General features: G+C 45.6%; 1 protein-coding gene across 1 annotated transcript in view; it reads left to right on the top strand.

Moving 5' to 3' along the window:
- Positions 1 to 292: 292 nt before the first annotated feature.
- The window catches only part of LOC135227075 (uncharacterized protein C7orf50-like), a 47237-nt gene continuing 28617 nt past the window's right edge, over positions 293 to 18912 (top strand). Inside the window, exons 1-2 of the mRNA XM_064266906.1 lie at positions 293 to 438; positions 10945 to 11180. Coding sequence (XP_064122976.1) covers positions 11032 to 11180 — 149 coding nt within the window. The 5' untranslated portion in view covers positions 293 to 438; positions 10945 to 11031. The remainder of the gene's footprint in view (positions 439 to 10944; positions 11181 to 18912) is intronic.

Raw genomic sequence — 18912 nt, 5'->3', positions numbered from 1 at the left:
GAGTAGCAACACGTTAATTTTTAGTAATAAATATTGAATAAAGTTTTAACATAATTTTCATTTGGAAGTCGGACAGAGCATGAGATTATAATGAGAGTAGAATTGTGAATTATACGTTAACAAAAAATATCTTAAGGATTATCACCAGGGAATGAGCTTTGAATAGAAGCAAACATTAAAATTTGCGAATTCATAGATATAAAGCAACCATGGACTAAATCTGGAGAAATAGGCAAAATTCAGTAAAAGAAGGAAATATGGAAACACGGAAAAATCTCAATCGCAATTGAGGTGCCATTATAAAGCCTTAACTCTGAAACTATACTCGCAAGACGCAAGGTAAATTTCAACTACTACTACTATTTCTTGTGGTTGTGGACGCTTTTGAGTTTGACTTCACGTTATATTTGACTAGCAGTTTTTTCAACGCCTTAGATTGTGAGTTCCTCTCTCTTCGTGGTAAAATTGGTGTATTTTTCGTAGTAATGTATTCTGTACTTTGACAGACTTAGCTAATGTAGGCTTAGTGTATCTAAGGCACAGTAATGATGAGTTCACGTCGAAGGCTTAGGTAGGCATAGGACGTACCTAGTAGCTACTAGTACTACTACCTACTAGGCTACTTAGTTTTTCTTAATAGGATTCCGTCCGAGTTTTTTTTTCATATGCCAATTGTCCAGACTTAGGTAATTTCAGGGCAGATCTGTATACCTAACCAAATTAAGGCAACAGCTAGGTTAATTTCTGATTAGAGGTATTGGGAAGGTGGTCGTGCTATGGTAGAGGCCAGGTGGCCATTCGGTACTTCACCCTAGTCCAGACTTAAATTCGGAGTCTTCCATTCATACCTCATAGGCATAAGCTAATATCCTGTGCCTATTCGTAGCTGGAAACGGGTAGTACTACCTAGGTACTTGTCGTCGGGGCGACAGAAAACTTTGAAGGTGGTGGTGTCTTAGGCCCAAACCAGAGTTCAGCGTTAAGCCCATTTTTTTTTGTGCTGGTCGTTGATGTATCGGTCAGTGAAGAGATCGAGAGTGAGGAACTGTTTGAGTTGTAATTGTTGTACGCCGACGATCAGCTGATTACTGCCAAAAATGAGGAAGGCCTACGGAGAAGGGTTGGAGAGTCGCCGGAGTAGTATTTAGAGAGGGGTGGCTTAAAGGTGAATGTGAATAGCTAAAACAGAGGTTTCGGTGAGTGGTAGAGAAGATAGACACAAATTGATGCAAGAAAGAAGAGGCTCGATTATCAAACAGGCAGAAAAGTTTAAATAGGTACCTACTTAGGATCTGCTTTACTAAGCCAAGAGGGAGGATGTGAGGCTGAAGTTGACAGTAGGATAAAAGCTGTGTGGGCAAAGTGGAGACAGGTAGCTGGAGTATTATGCGATAAGAAAATGCCAATCAAGCCTAAAGCACAGTGATTGACCAATGTTAATGTATGTAACAGAAACACAGGCTCCAAGAAGAAAAGAGGAGGTAAAGCTTGAGAGAACGGAGATGAGAATGCTGAGGTGGATTATGGGAATATCGCTGCTTGAGAGATTGGAAAATGATGAAATAAGAAGAAGGGCAGGCTTAGTAAAGATTACAGAGGTGATAGGCTAAGAGATTCTACCAATTATGAAGGATATTGCCATTAATTTCAACAAAAGATTTCCACCATTACACCTATCATCTTTCTTCTGTCTTCCTTTCCACCCTCATCTGACAATATATTCTTAGTGCTACTGTGAGGTTTTCCTCCTGTTACACCTTTCAGACTTTATTTTACTGGCATTTCCATTTCAACACTGAATGACATCATAGGTCCCAGTGCTTTGGCTTCTGGCCTAAATCCTATATATTCTATTCTATTCTATTCTAGCATGTGGGAAAAAGTTAAGTATATCTTAGTTTAACCAGACCACTGAGCTGATTAACAACTCTCCTAGGGCTGGCCCGAAGGATTTGATATTTTTACGTGGCTAGAAACCAACTGGTCACCTATCAATGGGACCTACAGCTTATTGTGGGATCCGAACCACATTATATGAAGAAAGGAATTCCTATCACAAGAAACGAATTCCCCTGATTCTGCATTGGCCAAGCTACCATGTGGGAATACAAACAGCCTGTTGGAATACAAACAGTAGCCTACTAGGCCTGTGTAGGATTTCCTCAGGCATGATGGGAAAATAATGCATGGCCACTATGTCAGTAGGCTTCACATAGTGACAAGGGGTTAAAAATTTAGCCTAGGTTGTGTGAAAGTGAGGAGGGGAAGGTCCCTCCCTCTCGTGTTGTGAGCCGGAACTTTTATTTTTTATGGTAGCTATTGAGAGTGAATGTAGACCAATGGTATTTTGCTTGTGTCCTCATGGATGTGAACAAGTTACCAACAGAGGTGTGCATTTACTATGGACTTGTTGTGGATCCCCACCATTTTAACACTTGCTGCAGGGGTAGAACCGACAGCACTGTCTGACTCATGGCCAATAATAAAGTTACAGGAAAAAAGTCAGAAGGAAGGTCACAATTTTGGCTATGAAAAAAGTCACATTATTAATTTATGGTGGCCAGTAATAAAGTCATAAGGAAAAAGTAACAGTTTTTCTTTGGGGTCATTGTCTGTATGATATTTATAGTCTTGTGTTTGTTTTATACGTACAGTAATCCTCAGGCGTGTACTAAATACGCTTAGGCCATAGGTCGTCACATCAATATCTTATTGCAATTAGTTTTCTAATCGCAAATACTTAGGTATCTACCTGTATCTGTTAAAAATAGGGTAGCTTTTAGTAAATAAAGTTGCTTCAGCTCTATTAGATATAATGTATAAGCATACAGTGGAATGTACATGTACAAGCAGTCCTAGCTTTTTGGTGCCAGTAAGCAGTTTGTCGGCGCTGTAAATGGTTAATGATGCCAATAAGCAGTTTATTGGTGCTTATGATGTTGTAAATGCCATTTATTACCATAATTATCAGCAATTTTTGGTTAGTGGTGCTCTCGGCCGGGAACAGAACCCCCACCGTTAACCGGGGACTGCCAGTATAAGCACGTACATACATACATATACACATGCGCTGATGGCCATAGGAACTGTAATGCCACTTATACCAAAGTGAATAAGAGCAAAATGTGTGGGCATGTAGCCGATGGTACACGTAGACCGATCATAGGGCTCTTATACACAATTATCAAACTGTTCTCGCAATAGATTATATAGAAAATATATTTACAAAAGCGCTAAGTTATTAAAAGTAAGGCTGCTCTAGCATTTCTATGAAAATGAAGGCTATGGTAGGAGGCCATCATAAGATACATGATAAAATAAGAACAAATAAATGATAGCTGAAAAATACATAAATTATGAGATGACCCAAGCCAGTTTGCAAGTAGCCTATGATTCGTTTGACTTGGGTGGTGGGAGAATATTCTAGCGTAGACTATATTCATAAGATCTTGATTACTTTTAATTAAAACAAATGACCAAATTTCAATTAACAATAGTATGCAGATATGTAATTCTGCAAAGTTAGGTCACCATTTAAAAATTGTTTGAAGACATTACAAGAACCATAACAGCAACAGAATCAAGAATAACCACAAGAAGACGCACAATAAAACAGTTGAATATAACGTAGGCCTATAATCCAAATGTCCTAAACTGCATAAACCGACAAAGATATTGAGCATTATAGGTCTACATAATATTTTAGGATCCTATTATTTTGAAAAGAGATAATGTACTGTAACTTTAAGGTAAACATAAGCATTCTCTGGTTTTGTAGAGTGGAGTCGCTGCTGGTCATACCACTGAATTCTATGAATTTCTGCAAAATCCATTTATGATTATTAAAATGTAGTAAAATTTCCAAAAATCAGTATGAAATACTGCACGGCTCTATGACAGTCTCTGCATTTAGATTTAAAATGGCGAACACGCTTGACAATATTAGATTGTAATTATCATTTTGTTGCATGAAACTTACCTGACGAGATATATATATAGCTTTGTATTCTCCGAAGTCCGACAGAATTTCAAAATTCGCGGCACACGCAGTGGGCGGCCAGGTGGTGGTACCCATTCCCGCCGCTGGGAGGCGGATATCAGAACTATTCCCATTTTCTATTCATATTTTTTCTGTCGCCGGTCGGTAAACAACTGTTTACAGACCTCCGCCTAGGATTTTGAAACTTCATTAGCCGCTTAAGTATCCTAATTATTCTTAACGATTATTGACTTGGATTTGTGGCTAGGCATACGCTATCGTAAATTTTCATTGCATTTGATGTCTGAGGCTAGTTAGCCTAGTTTCAGATTTTGTTGTCTGCATGGGGGATGGTGAAGCTACCGGAACTTTCGGTAGACTACTCGCTTAGTGTATATGGCGTTTACTTGTTTTCTTTCCATAAGTTCAATGTAATTAGTGTAATGTGTGACTGATTACGGAAGAAGTAGGATTCATGTACGCATTTTAGAGCGTGTTAGAATTCAGGAGTTTTCCTCCACAGTAAACAGAAGTTAGAAATAATGAACCTTCTAACCTCCTGTAGATTTTATTTTGCCTAACCCTGTGGTATGGCTTACGGGCCTAGAAGAAGTGTCTGCTAGAGGATTACATCAAGTAATCTTAGACTAAAGTGCTCGCTCTCCAATCAGTGTTGTGAAGTGTAGTGCCCCTTGTGTTGTGGAGGGGGCGTCAGATCGTCCCCATAATGCCTCTAGGCCTGGACCTCTGTCGGACTCCCAGGACTCAGGGAGAGGGCATGTCGAAAGCCGCAAGAGGGTTACGGGGGCTCCCCACCGATCTGGCGTCCCTTCGGCAGAACCTGTTGACGCTTCCCAGGCTGCTAAAGATCGTGCACGCGCACGAATCTTGAAGGATTGCTTCTCGTCCTCCGAGGCGTCCTCCCCGCGCAAGGGTTGGAGCTCTCGGAAGGACTCGCGCCCTCTAAGAAGCTTTAGAGAAGAGGACGCTTCACGTCCTCTCTCTCGTTAGGAGGGAACGTCAGATCGGCCCCACTAGCCTCTAGGCCTAGACCTCTGTCGGACTCCCAGAAACCAGGATAGGGCCATGTCAAAAGCCGAAGGAGGGTTACGGGTTTTTCATGCTGATCTGGCTTCCTTTCGCAGGTCCTGTTGTCGCTTCCCAGGCTGCCGAAGATCGAGCACGTGCACGAAGCTTCAAGGGTTGTTTCTCGGCCTCCGAGGCATCCTCCCCACACAGGGGTTGGGGCTCTCGGAAGGACTCGCACCCCCTAAATAAAGAAGCTTTAGAGAAGAGGACGCTTCACGTCCCTCTCTCTCGTCACGAGAGGATGAGGAGTAAAGAGACCACATTTACCCTTTTAGAAGAATGCACTGGCTCTTTTTCTAAGGGACATTTAAGGAGGGCTCTATCTTGCCGAAGAGTGTTTGAGCTCTGCGAGTTGAACTATGTATATATCTTATACTTATTAAGGAGGCTCTTCATCTTTCCAGAAGAGTGATTTGAGCCTCCTGCGAGTGAACGCTCAGTGTATATCATTTATACATTATTAAGGAGGCTCATTCATCTTTCCAGAAGAGTGATTTGAGCCTCCTGCGAGTGAACCGCCTCATGTATATGACGCTCATGTATATGGAACGCTCATGTATATATCACTTGTACATTATTAATTGGAGGTTCATTCATCTTGCCAGAAGAGTGATTTGAGCCTCCTGCGAGCCGTGAACGCTCATGAAGTTAGAGCTGTTTCAACCTCGCTAGCATTCCAAAAGAATTTGGTAATCAAGGACATTCTTGATTCCACCTTTTGGAGGAGCAACTCAGTAAATTCGTCTCCTCTCCTCATGGCGCTCCGTATACGTTATGTAACGTTCGCTTTACTTCGAAAAGCAAGCTGATAAGTTTGACGGCCGGCAAGCTGCTTTGCACAGTCAAACAACTTATGTCTCTGGTCGGCATAAGAAGGGCAATCTAGACGTGAGGAAGCTTTTGGGGGAGTGCTCGACGTCCTATAAGTAGAGTCCAGGACGCTTCGGCAAGCACCTTGCGGAAGACGAAAGCCATACGTCTTCCTTAGTGTTCACACTCTTCAGGAGCTGCGTGCGGCTCTCCATGGAGACTCGCATGAGGACGTCCTTAAAAATATTCAACGTCATACGCAAAACGCAGTTCGTCATAACATTGAGATGTTGGCAAGGTCGCTCGCCAGGACGCCTCTTGGCGGGCCTTGCATGCATCAAGGCGCTCAACGAGTTCCTCTCTGAAACGTCGTTCAGAAGACTTGGTGTTCTCTGCTCAGACACGCTCGTAGCTAAGCAGGACGTTTTTTGAGGACGCTCAGCAGGGACGCTTTTGAGGACGCTCGGCAGGACGCTTTTGAGGACGCTCAGCAGGACGCTTGCCAGGCCGCTTTTGAGGACGCTTTTGTGCACATTCGCCAGGACGCTTCGGTGGAAGCTCGGCAGGACGCTTTGCGAGAGAAAAGACTTGTAGAAGGCGTTTTATTTGCTGTTCAGGACGTTTCTTAGGACGCTTGACGCTTTATAAACGCTCGTCAAGAGGAGGTTTTTTTCAGGACTCTCCACAGGACATGTCCTTTACAGAAATTTTTAAAAAGGATCGGAGTTAGCGGAGAGACATACCCGAATTTTTTTCTTCGATCCTCTTTTCCTCTTCATCGATTTCTCTGAGAATCGGGAAGATTATATACTCGGATTCCTGGGTGACTTTCGGTCATGTTAAAGGGTTTTCCCCTATTAGCAAAGTGCTAATAGGGGACGTTTTCCCCATTGTCAAGATACTAAACGTTTTGTCATTTAAGTGGGGGACCCCTCATAAATGGGGTAGTTTCTCATTGACATAGATTTTAACGTTTTTATCGTTTAAGCGGATAAACTCATTAACAAATTTCGAAGAGCTCTCATTCATTTTCAGAGGCTCATCCGGGGAGTAAGAAAAAGACTTGTAGACTAGATCCAGGAAGTCTGATGTCCAATATCATAAGAACATTGAACGGTCCTTTTCGATCCTCGGTTCTCTCTTGATGATCTCTATTCGAATATTACTCCCTTTTTTTCTTGGCAAAGAGTCAAGGAGTTCTTTTAAAAAGTCCTCATTCATTAGAACGTGGACAGTCGTTTTCCTTTCTTTCTCTCTTCCTCGTCGAGGAAAGATGTAGTATAAGAGAATTCGATGTTCAAATTACTACAATACTTACGTAGTTTATCTTTGCGTCATTTTGCTAACGCATGGGTCAAGTCATATACGCATATAGTATTACCTCTGCGGATAGAAGCCGAAAGAACTGTTGTTCTTAATGTATTTATTTGACACTCCCTTCAACCTTCCAAGAGTTTTCGGAGTAAGAATAACTATTCAGGCATTGTTACGACAACACCACTCAGATTCTGTATTTAGCGAATTTTTGTTTCGTTTAAATATGCCTGCTTGAGAGTTTCCTTTTGCTCGATAATTTCATACCTATCCCTTCGTAAAAGGAGTAGCTGGCAACTCAGGCAGATAGTGCGAGACGATGAACCAGGCTGCTGTTACTGTGATGTGATCTACGCAGTACCGGCTAGCTCGGTGTCATGCGCGTTTGGTTGCGTCTCTCTGCCCTACAATCATGGATTTTAGCCTCGGGTTGAGGAAATTTTCTAGTAATCATGAATGAACATGCCTTCCGTTTACTTAGAAAATTTCAACAAGATATCTCTTATACTTGTTCGGTGCGGGTTTACCGCACGTAACAGATCTCTGTACGAATCTAACCGCGGCATAGCACTATAATAATGCTCTTCTGCTTATGCAAAGTGCAGCCTTATTTAGGGAAGGAAGCAGGACTGAGTGAGGGAATGGATGAGTTTGCTGGGACCATTTCCTCGCTGGAGAAGCTGTTTTCCCTGAATAAACAGCAATTCAGACCTCTACAATTTTCCTCACGAAGAAATTGGAATAACATCAAAGATCTTGTAATAATTCTAATTTTCTCTTCAACGGCTTGAGGATCACCTCGGGTGATAGCGAGAGGGTGCCAGACATCCGAACAGAGGAACAGATGTTCTGGCACATTGTCTGAAAGAATTGGAAGCCAAATTGGTCGGCTCTCCAGTTCCTCGAAGGTGAGTTTGGATCGAGTGGCCCAAATCATCTCGGATAATTTCTCAGCTCTTTCATAGCTCAAGAACAGAGAATTGGTTATGGGCTTGGGCACGGAACGTAACGGTCCTCAAGAGGTTCGTTTAACTAGTGCACGTCCGTGGGGTCTTCTCGATCGAAGGCAACAACTACTGTCGTCTGAGTAATCCTCACTTAGAAGTATTTCGAAAGTGAGGAGAGACTGAGGGCGTCCTTTCGTTAAGTTTTTCGTAATTTTTGAAGACGAAGGAGCTTCCTCTTAAGTTGTTCCCTTATTCATGATCCTAGAGGATTAGCTTTAGTCGCCACATGTTGGCCTCCAAGAGGTTGGATTCACAGAGGTCAGGTAATTCAGAGAATTGTCCAAAGACCCTTCCCGAGAGAATCGGTGTAATCTAACTTCGTCACTTAGTGAAGTATCTAATATCTCTCCTCTCTGAGTCTGAAGGCGTTCAGACTATCGAGAAGCGATAAGATCTTCTAGATTAATGGCAGTCTCTTGGCCAAGGCAAAGCAGTGCTGCCTATTTTCAGTGTTCAATCGGGAGCGGGCCGTTTCTGGATAGTGAAGGGAAATGACTGTTCCTCCAACTCGACCTCTGTGAATTTCTTTATGGTTCTATCTTTCCGTATGAAGTACGAGATAAGATAGAAGTCCTAACTATTGTAGAATATGCAAATATGTTGTTGACGGCCTCTAGGCTCAGAGATTCGGTTCTGTCAACAACAAAAGCTTCACGATCTTTGAGGTTGGGGAGATCTGAAATTCTCTGGATCGCAGGTTCCGGCATGGAACTTAGACGTAGTCTGAGTTTCTGATGCCTAAAAGCATTTCGAAACCATCCTTTCTGCGTTTAACTAATTACACGTGACCATAAATAGAGCTAACATTCTAACCGCTCTACCACGGACAAAGAGGGTTAGTGAGCTTTTAGCTATCATCAGAGGTTTTAGCTTTAAAGGACATTAATGCGGTCTGTCCTCTAAGCCTTCCGTTCTCGATAAGAACGAAAACCTGTCTAACCCTTGACCCGAAGGTTTGGAGACCAAGGGTATGGCACAAATTATTGGCAAAGGCATTAGAGAGTCCTGTGCCCTGTCGGGTCTCTCAAGTTTTATCTCAAGTTTTATCTTGAATAAAAACTATAGTAAGTCGAGGTCAACGGACAATCTGCGGTGTTCCGTAAAAGACCAGACTGGTTCATGTCCAAGAACACCCTGGCATTATAGTCAAGGAGTTCTTTTAAGAAGTCTCATTCATTATGTTTGCATAAAGATTTGAGATTTTTTCTTAATATGAATGCTCAAGAGGTGATGGCGCGGGCCTCGGAAGCATTTCAACAGAGCATGACACTCAGTAAACATCCTGAGTGCCACGCTTTAGCGAAGCTACTCTGTGTTTCGCTTCACACTCCCGACGGATGTGAAGACGACATTTGAGATCTGTAAGTCGCTAGGACCATACATATCAGTAGATATATTTATTGGGGGCAGCAAGCAACACGAATCCTATCCTATAGAAAAGGGATAGGTGTGCTTTTAACTTTGAAGGGTTTGGTCGCTTGAGGCGCGTTCCTTTTCTTTAGCCTAGAAGTTATGGAACTAACTTTAATAGGTTTAGGTCAGGTGGTGGTTTTAGCTTCGTTGCCCTCAGAAGTATGGTCATATGGTCTAGTCACATTGTGGTCACGCCCCTGTTGACAGATCATCTAGAGCGCACCAGCATTACAGGTCTCTACCTCGCTGGCAACTCTAGTAACGCAGAAGCAGACTTTAGTGACAGTAATCACGAAGTCGGCTATGCTAACAGGTGAGGAACCAAGATGTATATCATCAACTTAATTTAGTTTCCCAAAAATCCTATTCTGTCTCTTCCCACCATCCGAAGGTGGGATTCAGCATATATATATCTGTCAGGTAAGTTTCATGAACAAAATGTTATGTTATAATACAATTAAGTTTGTTCATACTTACCTGGCAGATATATATAATTAAGTGCCCACCCACCTCCCCTCAGGAGTACAGTGGCATGATAAAATATGATAGAAAATGGGAATAGTTCCTGATATCCGCCTCCCCAGCGGCGGGAATGGGTACCACACTGGCCACCCAACTGCGTGTGCCGCGAATTTGAAATTCTGTCGGACTTCGGAGAATACAGCTATATATATATCTGCCAGGTAAGTATGAACAAACTTAATTGTATTATAACAATAACATTTTCCTGTAATTCAAGTGTACCGATTTGAACGCAGACATTCCCTGTGTCACCTCTGTGGTCAGGTGAATCTCATTTATGAAAAACAACATTGTGGAACACTCTGACTTTTATTCATATTTTCCTATATTTTTACCATTATTAGGGAGATGTGTATATTATGATTTTATTTTGGGACAAAATTACTTTTTCCTATTAATCAGCAGAATTTATATTAGCCTGGTAAAGACAACCATTGCTAAATTAAAGAAGATTAAAAAACCCACAGTTTAACCAACTTTTCAACATAGCCAACCAATCAGCTTCAAGGATTGGTCATGACATAGGCAGTGGGTGATGCTTAGCTGCAAAGTGCGGTGGATTTTGCTATAGTAACCAACATTTTCTCAGTATTAGATGGCACTTTTGTTCAGGTGATGTCACCTGACTATACATGACTTTAGTTTTGTATTATTATTTGAACAAATTGGTGCAAAGTTTGTTGAAAAAAAATAATAAATACCAGAGAATGTAAGTGTGTGACCCTGCCTTAACCTGTAAGATGTATTCTCAGATAATTTTAGACTGTCAAAGTAAATTAATAAACTTGCATTTTACTGCTTTATTTTCAGAGAAACACCTTCAGAGAGGTCACATATGTTTGGAAAGATCTCATGTTTTAAGAGATAGAACATTTTACTTCTGTGATCAGCAGCACCATGTCATCATCTAAAAGCAGTAACAAGAAACGAAGGCCAAAGAAGAAGAAGAGTATTCCAAATACAGAGTACCCAAAGAAGATAGTTGAAGTTGCTGAGAATAAAAAGGAGAAAGTTTATGAATATTTAAGTGAATGGCACAGTAACAGGTTAGTACTATTTAGTGTTATACAGCACACAATCTTGACTAGTAGTTCCTTAAAGTTCTGAATACTTCTGTTTAGTACATATATCCTTTGCATTTTTGTTAAAATAATTTGACTTAAGTCAGTGTTTCACAAAGTAGAAAATGTAAATAAGATTATCTGTTATATTTGTGGTAATGAAGGAATGTAATAGGTCCTCAACAAAGAGGTAATAAATGCAATTCACATTTTGGAAATGTGTGGCATTTTAATATTCAGTATAAAGAGCAAAACAGTATGGATTTTCTCAGATGTATAGGACATACTTTCTGATGACCAACTTGTTGAGGTTGGAAAGGTACAGGAACATTAACTTGTCCTTATGTGAATAGAAATCCTAATGTATGTGTCTATACAATGTACAAACTTGAAATGTGTTTAACACAGGTCTTCTCAATTTATATATGCTCCCAACTGAAACTTCTAGTCCCACACAAGTTGTTCAGCAGTAATTCCCTAAAGTTCTTAACCGTAGACAGAGACGAGTCAATTTTGGTCAAGGGAGCTATGCACGAAGTAACAGGAAATCCTTTTAAGCTGTTGCAGTAGCCTATTTGTAATCCCTAAAGCTCTTTGGGATGGAGATCAGTAATGAGCCTCAGTCTGCACAGCCAGTACTAACCCCATTCCAGATGGAAACAGTAGCTTCTGTCCATCAGTCCCTCAGGAAGAAAGCCTTCTTAATGTCTGTTAATCTGACAATTGCCTATTTCCAAATTCCTGTACATTTATCCTTCTGGAAATTATGAGGCTCATGTGGGAGGGAAAGTTCTACTAGACTTCTGACCCCAGTACCTGTGTGGGCTCAGAATAAATACAAGGTTATTGGGTTATGTAGACAGCTACAGACAAGGAATTCGGCACTCATCCAAAATGCTTCCTCAGCCTGGTTCAGTTTGTTCCGATACGTAATTACAAATCCCTCGGTCCTTTAACAATAGGAAGTAGCTAGCGGCAGCTGGAACGGTCGTAAGCTTCGAACAAGGGGAGAACGGTAGTTAACTGCTTGTCCGATCGTCGCGCGCCGCGCGACTGGGAGGTAAACAAATCACTTTTGCTTTCGGCCGCGGGTGTGAAGGACGTGTTCGTCATCGCTCTCTGCCCGTTCTTCATCGTCGTATGCTTTGTTTATATGTGTTTTCTACTATGGTTTGTTTGACTTGAAAATGAAACTGTAAGTACACTGTTTCATTTCATTACTTAATTATGAACCCTTGAATTATGTCTCGGTGCCGATGACGGGCGCGCTCGCGCCGAGTCATGTAGTGGGCGAAGGGTGTAATTGAAAAATGTAAGTACTTTTTCATTATATTTTTGCCCTGTGCGTTCGTTACCGAGAGTGTGATTGCGCTCGGCACGAACTTTTAAGTTTGTATAATAGAATGCAATGAAAGTGGATTCGCAATTGCAATATTCTTTTCATTTTCATTTATTGATTGCATGAATTTAATCTGGATCAATTTTCGTTCTTACCCGGGAATTGATCCTTACGATTTTTATGTGAAATGAAATCGCAAGTGCAGTATTCTGTTTCATTTTCATATATATTTTATGATAGCATCATATTATTGGATCAAGTTTCCGTTCTTACCCGGGAATTGATCTTTTCTCCTTTAAGTTCTATGAAGTGAATCGCAAGGGCAGTATTCTGTTTCATTTTCATATTACTTTGCACTGCTGTGCGGGGGGGGGGTGGGGAAGCGAAGGTTCTGCCAGGAAGTCGTCGGGAAAGCTCCCGCGACTCCCTTGGTAGCCGATTCTTCGTCTTCCTTCCTGCCCCCCGCTCAGCTTCTTCATTGTATTTTGTAATTTTGGGGTCTTCCTTGCGTTCGTGGGGTTGGGGCATGTCTTCCCCCCGTGCGTGAGGGAAACCCCTCTTACTAATCTATCTATGTTACGCAGGTGCTACATCCGTGGGAGACGACCTTGGATGTAGATGTAGATCCTCACGAGGTTTGTACTCGTTGTCGGGGGGCGAGAGTGCTCCCGCAACGAGCCCTGTGTAACGTGTATGCATTACGTCAGAGGCGCAGTGGGTGCTGTACGAGGACACAAGAAGTCATCGGAAAGTCCAGGGTGACTCCTTTGTTAACGGACGTCCAGTTGTACTCGGGGTCTTCCGTCCGCTCTGGGTGGGGCTTCTCTCCCCCCAGGCGCGAGGAAGCCCCCTCTAACTAACCCGACTGTTGCTTCCGCAGGTTTGCCATCAGCGAGGACGACCTGGAAACAGGTGTGGGAGTCGCTGGGACTGCAGGGGTTGATTCAGCGGTTGGCGGGGTCGGCAGTGGTCACTCATGATACGGTAACCACTACAACAACCAACAATCTCGACACCAGCATATGAGATGTCACCGCACCTGGTGTACACACCACATGTCATGTCGGTAACACCCACGGCTGCAATCCAGAACCAATTCCTGCCGTGCCAATCAGGACGGTGCCACCGCCACCTGGGTTCTTTGTATTGCCGACCCCGGACTGCCGCTGCCCAAAGAGTACCCCCCTGGACCTGCCGCCAGTGCCGAGGATGACGGTAGCGGCCTCCGACAGGACGCCTGTCTCTCCTGTGGTACCTGCCGTGCCTGCCGTACCTGTTGCTGTCCCAGCCGCTCATTCCCTTTCAGATCAGGTGCCTGCTGCTCATTCACTTTCAGATGTTCCTGCTGTTCCTGGACCTGTTCCTGTTGTTCCTGCTGTTGGTGATGCTGTCACAGTCTCAGGTCTTTCCGGACAGGTGCAGTCGGGCCCTGTTGCTTCGGCAACTGCCCCGGCTCCCTCCTGGATGGAAGACCTGACGCCTGTCCTGCGGAGCCTGGCGAAGAAGAAGAAGAAGAGGAAGAAGGTGTCGTCGTCGTCTTCGTCGTCTTCTTCGTCGTCCGCTGCCTCTCCTTCCCCTTCGACTTCTAAGGCCAAACAGCCGAAGAAGAAGAAGGTTGCTCCTTCCCCCCTAAGAAGACTCCTTGCGGGATTTCTTCTAAGGGCCCGGCTCGCTCAGGCGAGCTGGGGAGCTCTTCTGCTGGTCCTCCGTTCCTTCGGGAACGGGGCCCGTCGCTTCTTCTGCAAGAAGAAGTCGACGGGGACCAGAGGGCACCAGCCTCGGCTGGTGCGTCCTCACCTGGGTGCTAGCGGGTCTGCCGCTAAACCAGGTTCCGTCTCGGCCGCTTCTCGTTCGCGAGAAGCACCGAGTGGGACGCTCTTCCAAGAAAGACCGTCCAGCCAAAGTTTTTGACGCCCGAGCTCGCTCGCCGTCAAGACAGCGGCGCGGAAGCAGAAGACTGGCGAGAGTCGTGCACACAACTCTCGCCAGGCCAGTGGACGCTCTCGCAGCGATCAACTGGCTGCTCGGCTAACGTGACGGTCGCTGATCAGCCACGGGTTGAGGCGAGGAAGGAGTCCCCGCGGCCGCCGGTACAGCCACGGCTGGTACCAGCGACTTGACGCGCCGAGAGGACGCTGGCCGGTCTCGACGCGATTACAGAGCCTAGCATGGTCACCCGTTCCGCCGCTCCCGATGGGGGGACCGGGCGGAGACGGTGACCAGCGGCAGCTCGCCTGACGCTAGAGATCGGTCTCGACGTTCTCAGCCGAGCCAATCGCCCCAGGCGAGCGGTAAGGCTAGGCCTGCTGCGACCGTCACCGCGGGTTGACGATCAGCAGCAGCCCTCCACGCACGCTGGTCCTGCCAGCGAGCGAGGGGGGGGAGAGTCAGGTCTGCCTCTCCCATAACGGTTGAGGCGAGGAAGGGGTCCCCGCGGCCGGTTCGTCGGTACCAGCCACGGCTGGTACCAGCGGCTCGACGCGCCGAGAGGACGCTCGCCGGTCTCACCGTGACAGCGAGCCTAGCAGGTCCACCTGAAGACGCTCCCATCGGGACCCGGGCGGAGACGGTAACCAGCAACAGCTCGCCTGACGCTAGAGATCAGCGTCGACGTTCTCAGCCAAGCCTCTCGCCTCAGGCGAGCGGCAAGGCTAGGCATGCTGCTCGATCGCCACCGCGGGTTGACGATCAGCAGCAGCCCTCCAAGCACGCTGGTCCTGCCAGCGAGCTAGGGGGGAGCGTCAGGTCTGCCTCTCCTGTACCTTCAACCTCCTCGGGCTACGCCGGGAGGAGCGAGGTACCTATGAGTGATCGCGAGAGGTGCGCCGCTCGCGACCCCGCTATGACGCCGTATGGACCAGGCACGGTTCTAGGACCGACCAGGACATACGCGCAATTAGCTGGAGGCGACCGTCAGGGGTCTGCCGCTCTTCCTCCTTCTGAAGGAGGAGTATCTAGGGATCTATTCTTGTTGGAGGGACTGGACGGTCCTACTCCGCAAGACGCGGTTACTCCCGAGATACAGAGGAATTTTGCAGAAGTCATTAAGCTGATTCGTCAGCATAATGACCCTGCGGAAGGATTGCCGCTCCCACCAGCAGAGCCCACGTCTCTACTCGAGTCGTTTTGGGGCCCGAGAGGGAACCCAAACCGACGGTGGGTCTGCCGCGATCGGAGCTTGCCGATTCTGTCTCGAACCAGTGTCTCTCGTCTCCGGACAAGAAGGCTCTCTCAGTTCTGGCCGGTCGATCAAGCTACTTCCACCTCCTCTACTGCGACAGCGGCGTTTTCTACGTGTCTTCGGACACCGTATTTAAATACTCCTTTGGTCCTCCTGAGAGGTTTCGACCTCGACGAGGACTGGAATGAGTCGGAGGACGGTTCGGCTCTCTCCTGTCAGGTGTCGATCAGCCCCACCCAGACGACGTTCACAGTGGCGGCAGACCCTTACCTACAGTGAGAGTTCGTAACCCTCCGCGGGGAAAACGTTTTCTCCTGACGATACGTTTTCCCAGACTCTGAGAGGCCATCGCCGCAAGGCGATGGCTGCTCCTACTCTTCTCCAACTGCTAGTTCCACTGGGAAGGCGAGCGAGTATCCATTCCTTCCCCATTCCCTCTCTCCTTACGGCTACGAGGGAAAGGGAAGGATCCTACAGAGATTTCTTTGTAGGATCCCACGTTCGGGACTGCGCTACCGGGGGGACCTTCGGGTCCTACCTGACGTAAGCCCCGGTCGTTGAGGAGGAATCCTGCTCTATTCTCGATTTCTACGGGAATCGAGAGGACCACCAGCCGATATCGTTTGACGAATTCGGTGGGGGGTTTCGCAGACTGCTTAGAATTACGGAATTTCTAGCGCATTCAGAGTGTTCGAGTTTTTACGATCTTCAAACACTTACGCGAGACCACGGTCCAAAGTGAGCGAGACGAGAATCCCCGATATGTTACACGATAATCGGGAACCTCGCCTATGCTCGAATTCCTGGAATTTCTAGCATTATGAAGAAGACCTGCTGCTGAAAGAAACTTATCTCACAGTAGGCGACCAACCTGGAATAGAGGAGATCGGACGGAATATCCAGTTGGCTTGAAACTATCGTCTTAGTATTTCTGTTCACCCATGAAGCTTTCCTTCGAGGAAGACTCTCCTTCCCAACTCTCTTTGATAGAGAACGAAGATGGTCGATCTCAATCCTTATTTTTTGTTTTCTTGAAGGAAAGAATTTAGGATGGAGATCGTTGTTCAGAATCCTACAATATACTACGTATATTAACCTCGCGACATGATTCTGCTAAGCAGTTGAATTGTCCGAGGGGTAGGCGGCATATTCCTAGTTATTCTACGGATTGCGACTTAGACGAGAAGTATTCTAATTGAACTGCAACTCGGGGTTGCCTGCAACCTCCACAGAGTTTTCAGTTTCAATTTTATATACTTATGGTTTTGTCACGACAACACCATTTCAACTTTTATATTTACCGAATTCGTTTCGCCTAAATATAATTTGCCCGAGCATATCTTTTATGCTCGGTATTCTAGCCGAACGCATTCCTTCGTGGAATAATGGATTACCTGCAACTCAGGATGACGAGTCAGCAGGCTCAACCACTGCGTATTGAACTGCCTGGTAGCAGCTCAGTATCAGCTGGGCCTCCGAGATTCACGGTCATGTATGTCTCTCTCTCCCCTGCTTGATGACTACCGAACCGTATCTCTGCCTAACAATCATGGACTTAGGTCTCTGATAACGGGGATTCTCGCAATAATGAAGGACCATCTACTGCGGTGACGCTAGATTCCATCGCCTTCGACATTGCGAGAATTTTCACAGAGATATCTCTTGGACTCTTTCATCTTTCTGTTAAACCGCACGGTAACAGAAGTCTGTACAAGTCTCCCGCTGCATCGCACTGCGATAATGCGAATGATTTTGCAGACATCTGAGTTTGTCTTCAAAATATCTCGTATTCTAGGTGTACAATTGTTCATTGTTCAACCCGAATTACAAGATGTGTCAGAAGCATCGCCTACTCTCCGACCTGACAGCTCTACCTCCAAATGTTCAGCCCATGAGAAGCAGTTCTTCAGGCGGCTTCCCAACCGGTGTTTTCATTACGAAGAACGCCCCGCTTGTCATTGCAACTACGACTTCTCACGGACAGCAATGAAATAGCGGTTAGCGTTTTTTTCAGTCATTTGTAAGCACAGGTTATGAATCTTGAGATCCTTCTCTCGATTCATATGTGAAGACGTAGGCTTGCATTCAATATCTACCTTCGTCTTCAATGGTACATAGTGTTGTTTTCTCCTTAGCTGAGATTCAACAAACATGAGATGTTTTACCTTCAGGGACCTCGGTCTCTAGAAGGTAATTGACTTTCGCCTGTGGGGTACATGCCTTAAGAGAATCATCACCTCGCTGTCCGGCATTGGTGACAAACAAATACATCATTTGTTTGGTCTCTCGGCATAACCCTTTAAAGGCGAAGGTCACGTGACTTACTCGGATGCTTTGACAACTTGCCTCCTACGAACGCAGTCAGTCGGCAGCTGTCAGAGCGCCCGAGTCAGTTACGAATTACGCTGTTGACTTAGTTCGGTTGTTACACAGCAACCATGACTTCGTTTTAATAGCTTGTCACAGTACCCATACCATTGACACCCACCATGGAGTGTCGGTGTCCTATCCACTACCGAGAACTTCGCTGCATGGGGATGAGGAGGATGCGAGAGACTTCGTTGCTAACGGACAGACAAGTATGGGTACTGGACATCACCGAAGTAGAGAAGAGGGATAGGTTCATGCGACTATTTCCGTTTCCTTTTCTGAGGAACTGCATGACTTCTCCTGCGAATCAGGCACCCAGGGGGATGGGGATCCGTGACGCTCGATTTTCGTACCGAACTTCGTAGCGAAGACTCAAAAACCCTTCGGTCCCTGACGATTGGTTCGAGTCGTTCACAATCCCCTCCCTAATGGACTTCACCGCCTTCGATGCGAAGGAAATGCTGCCTTGTCACAAGAACTTCTCCTTGGCGCAGGTACTGAAGGCAGGGGTCTGGTCCAACCAGACCACATGCCCTTCCTTCTACTTCGGGATATTGCCCACAGGTCCTTGGATCTTTTTCCTTGGGACCCGTGGTGGCTGCTCAACACGTTGTGTAGCGAAACCCAGACCCTCGCGAGGCTGAACAGCATCGAGTCCTGGTGTGACCGTAAGAATGGATGGTGAATGAGAGTGTGACTGGCTCCTCTTCCCATCTTTTTCTTCCCCTCTACCTGTGGTTAGAGGGACACGGTCGTCACCCTGCTGGATAAGGACAAGATGCAGGTGAGCTACTCAACAGAGCCCCATCCTATCCTTTCACTAGGGA

This window comes from Macrobrachium nipponense, chromosome 15 (assembly GCF_015104395.2).
Source record: "Macrobrachium nipponense isolate FS-2020 chromosome 15, ASM1510439v2, whole genome shotgun sequence".
In the NCBI taxonomy this organism is placed as follows: domain Eukaryota; kingdom Metazoa; phylum Arthropoda; class Malacostraca; order Decapoda; family Palaemonidae; genus Macrobrachium; species Macrobrachium nipponense.
Note: the sequence above shows the minus strand (reverse complement) of the source record. Positions and strands in the feature narration are given on the sequence as shown.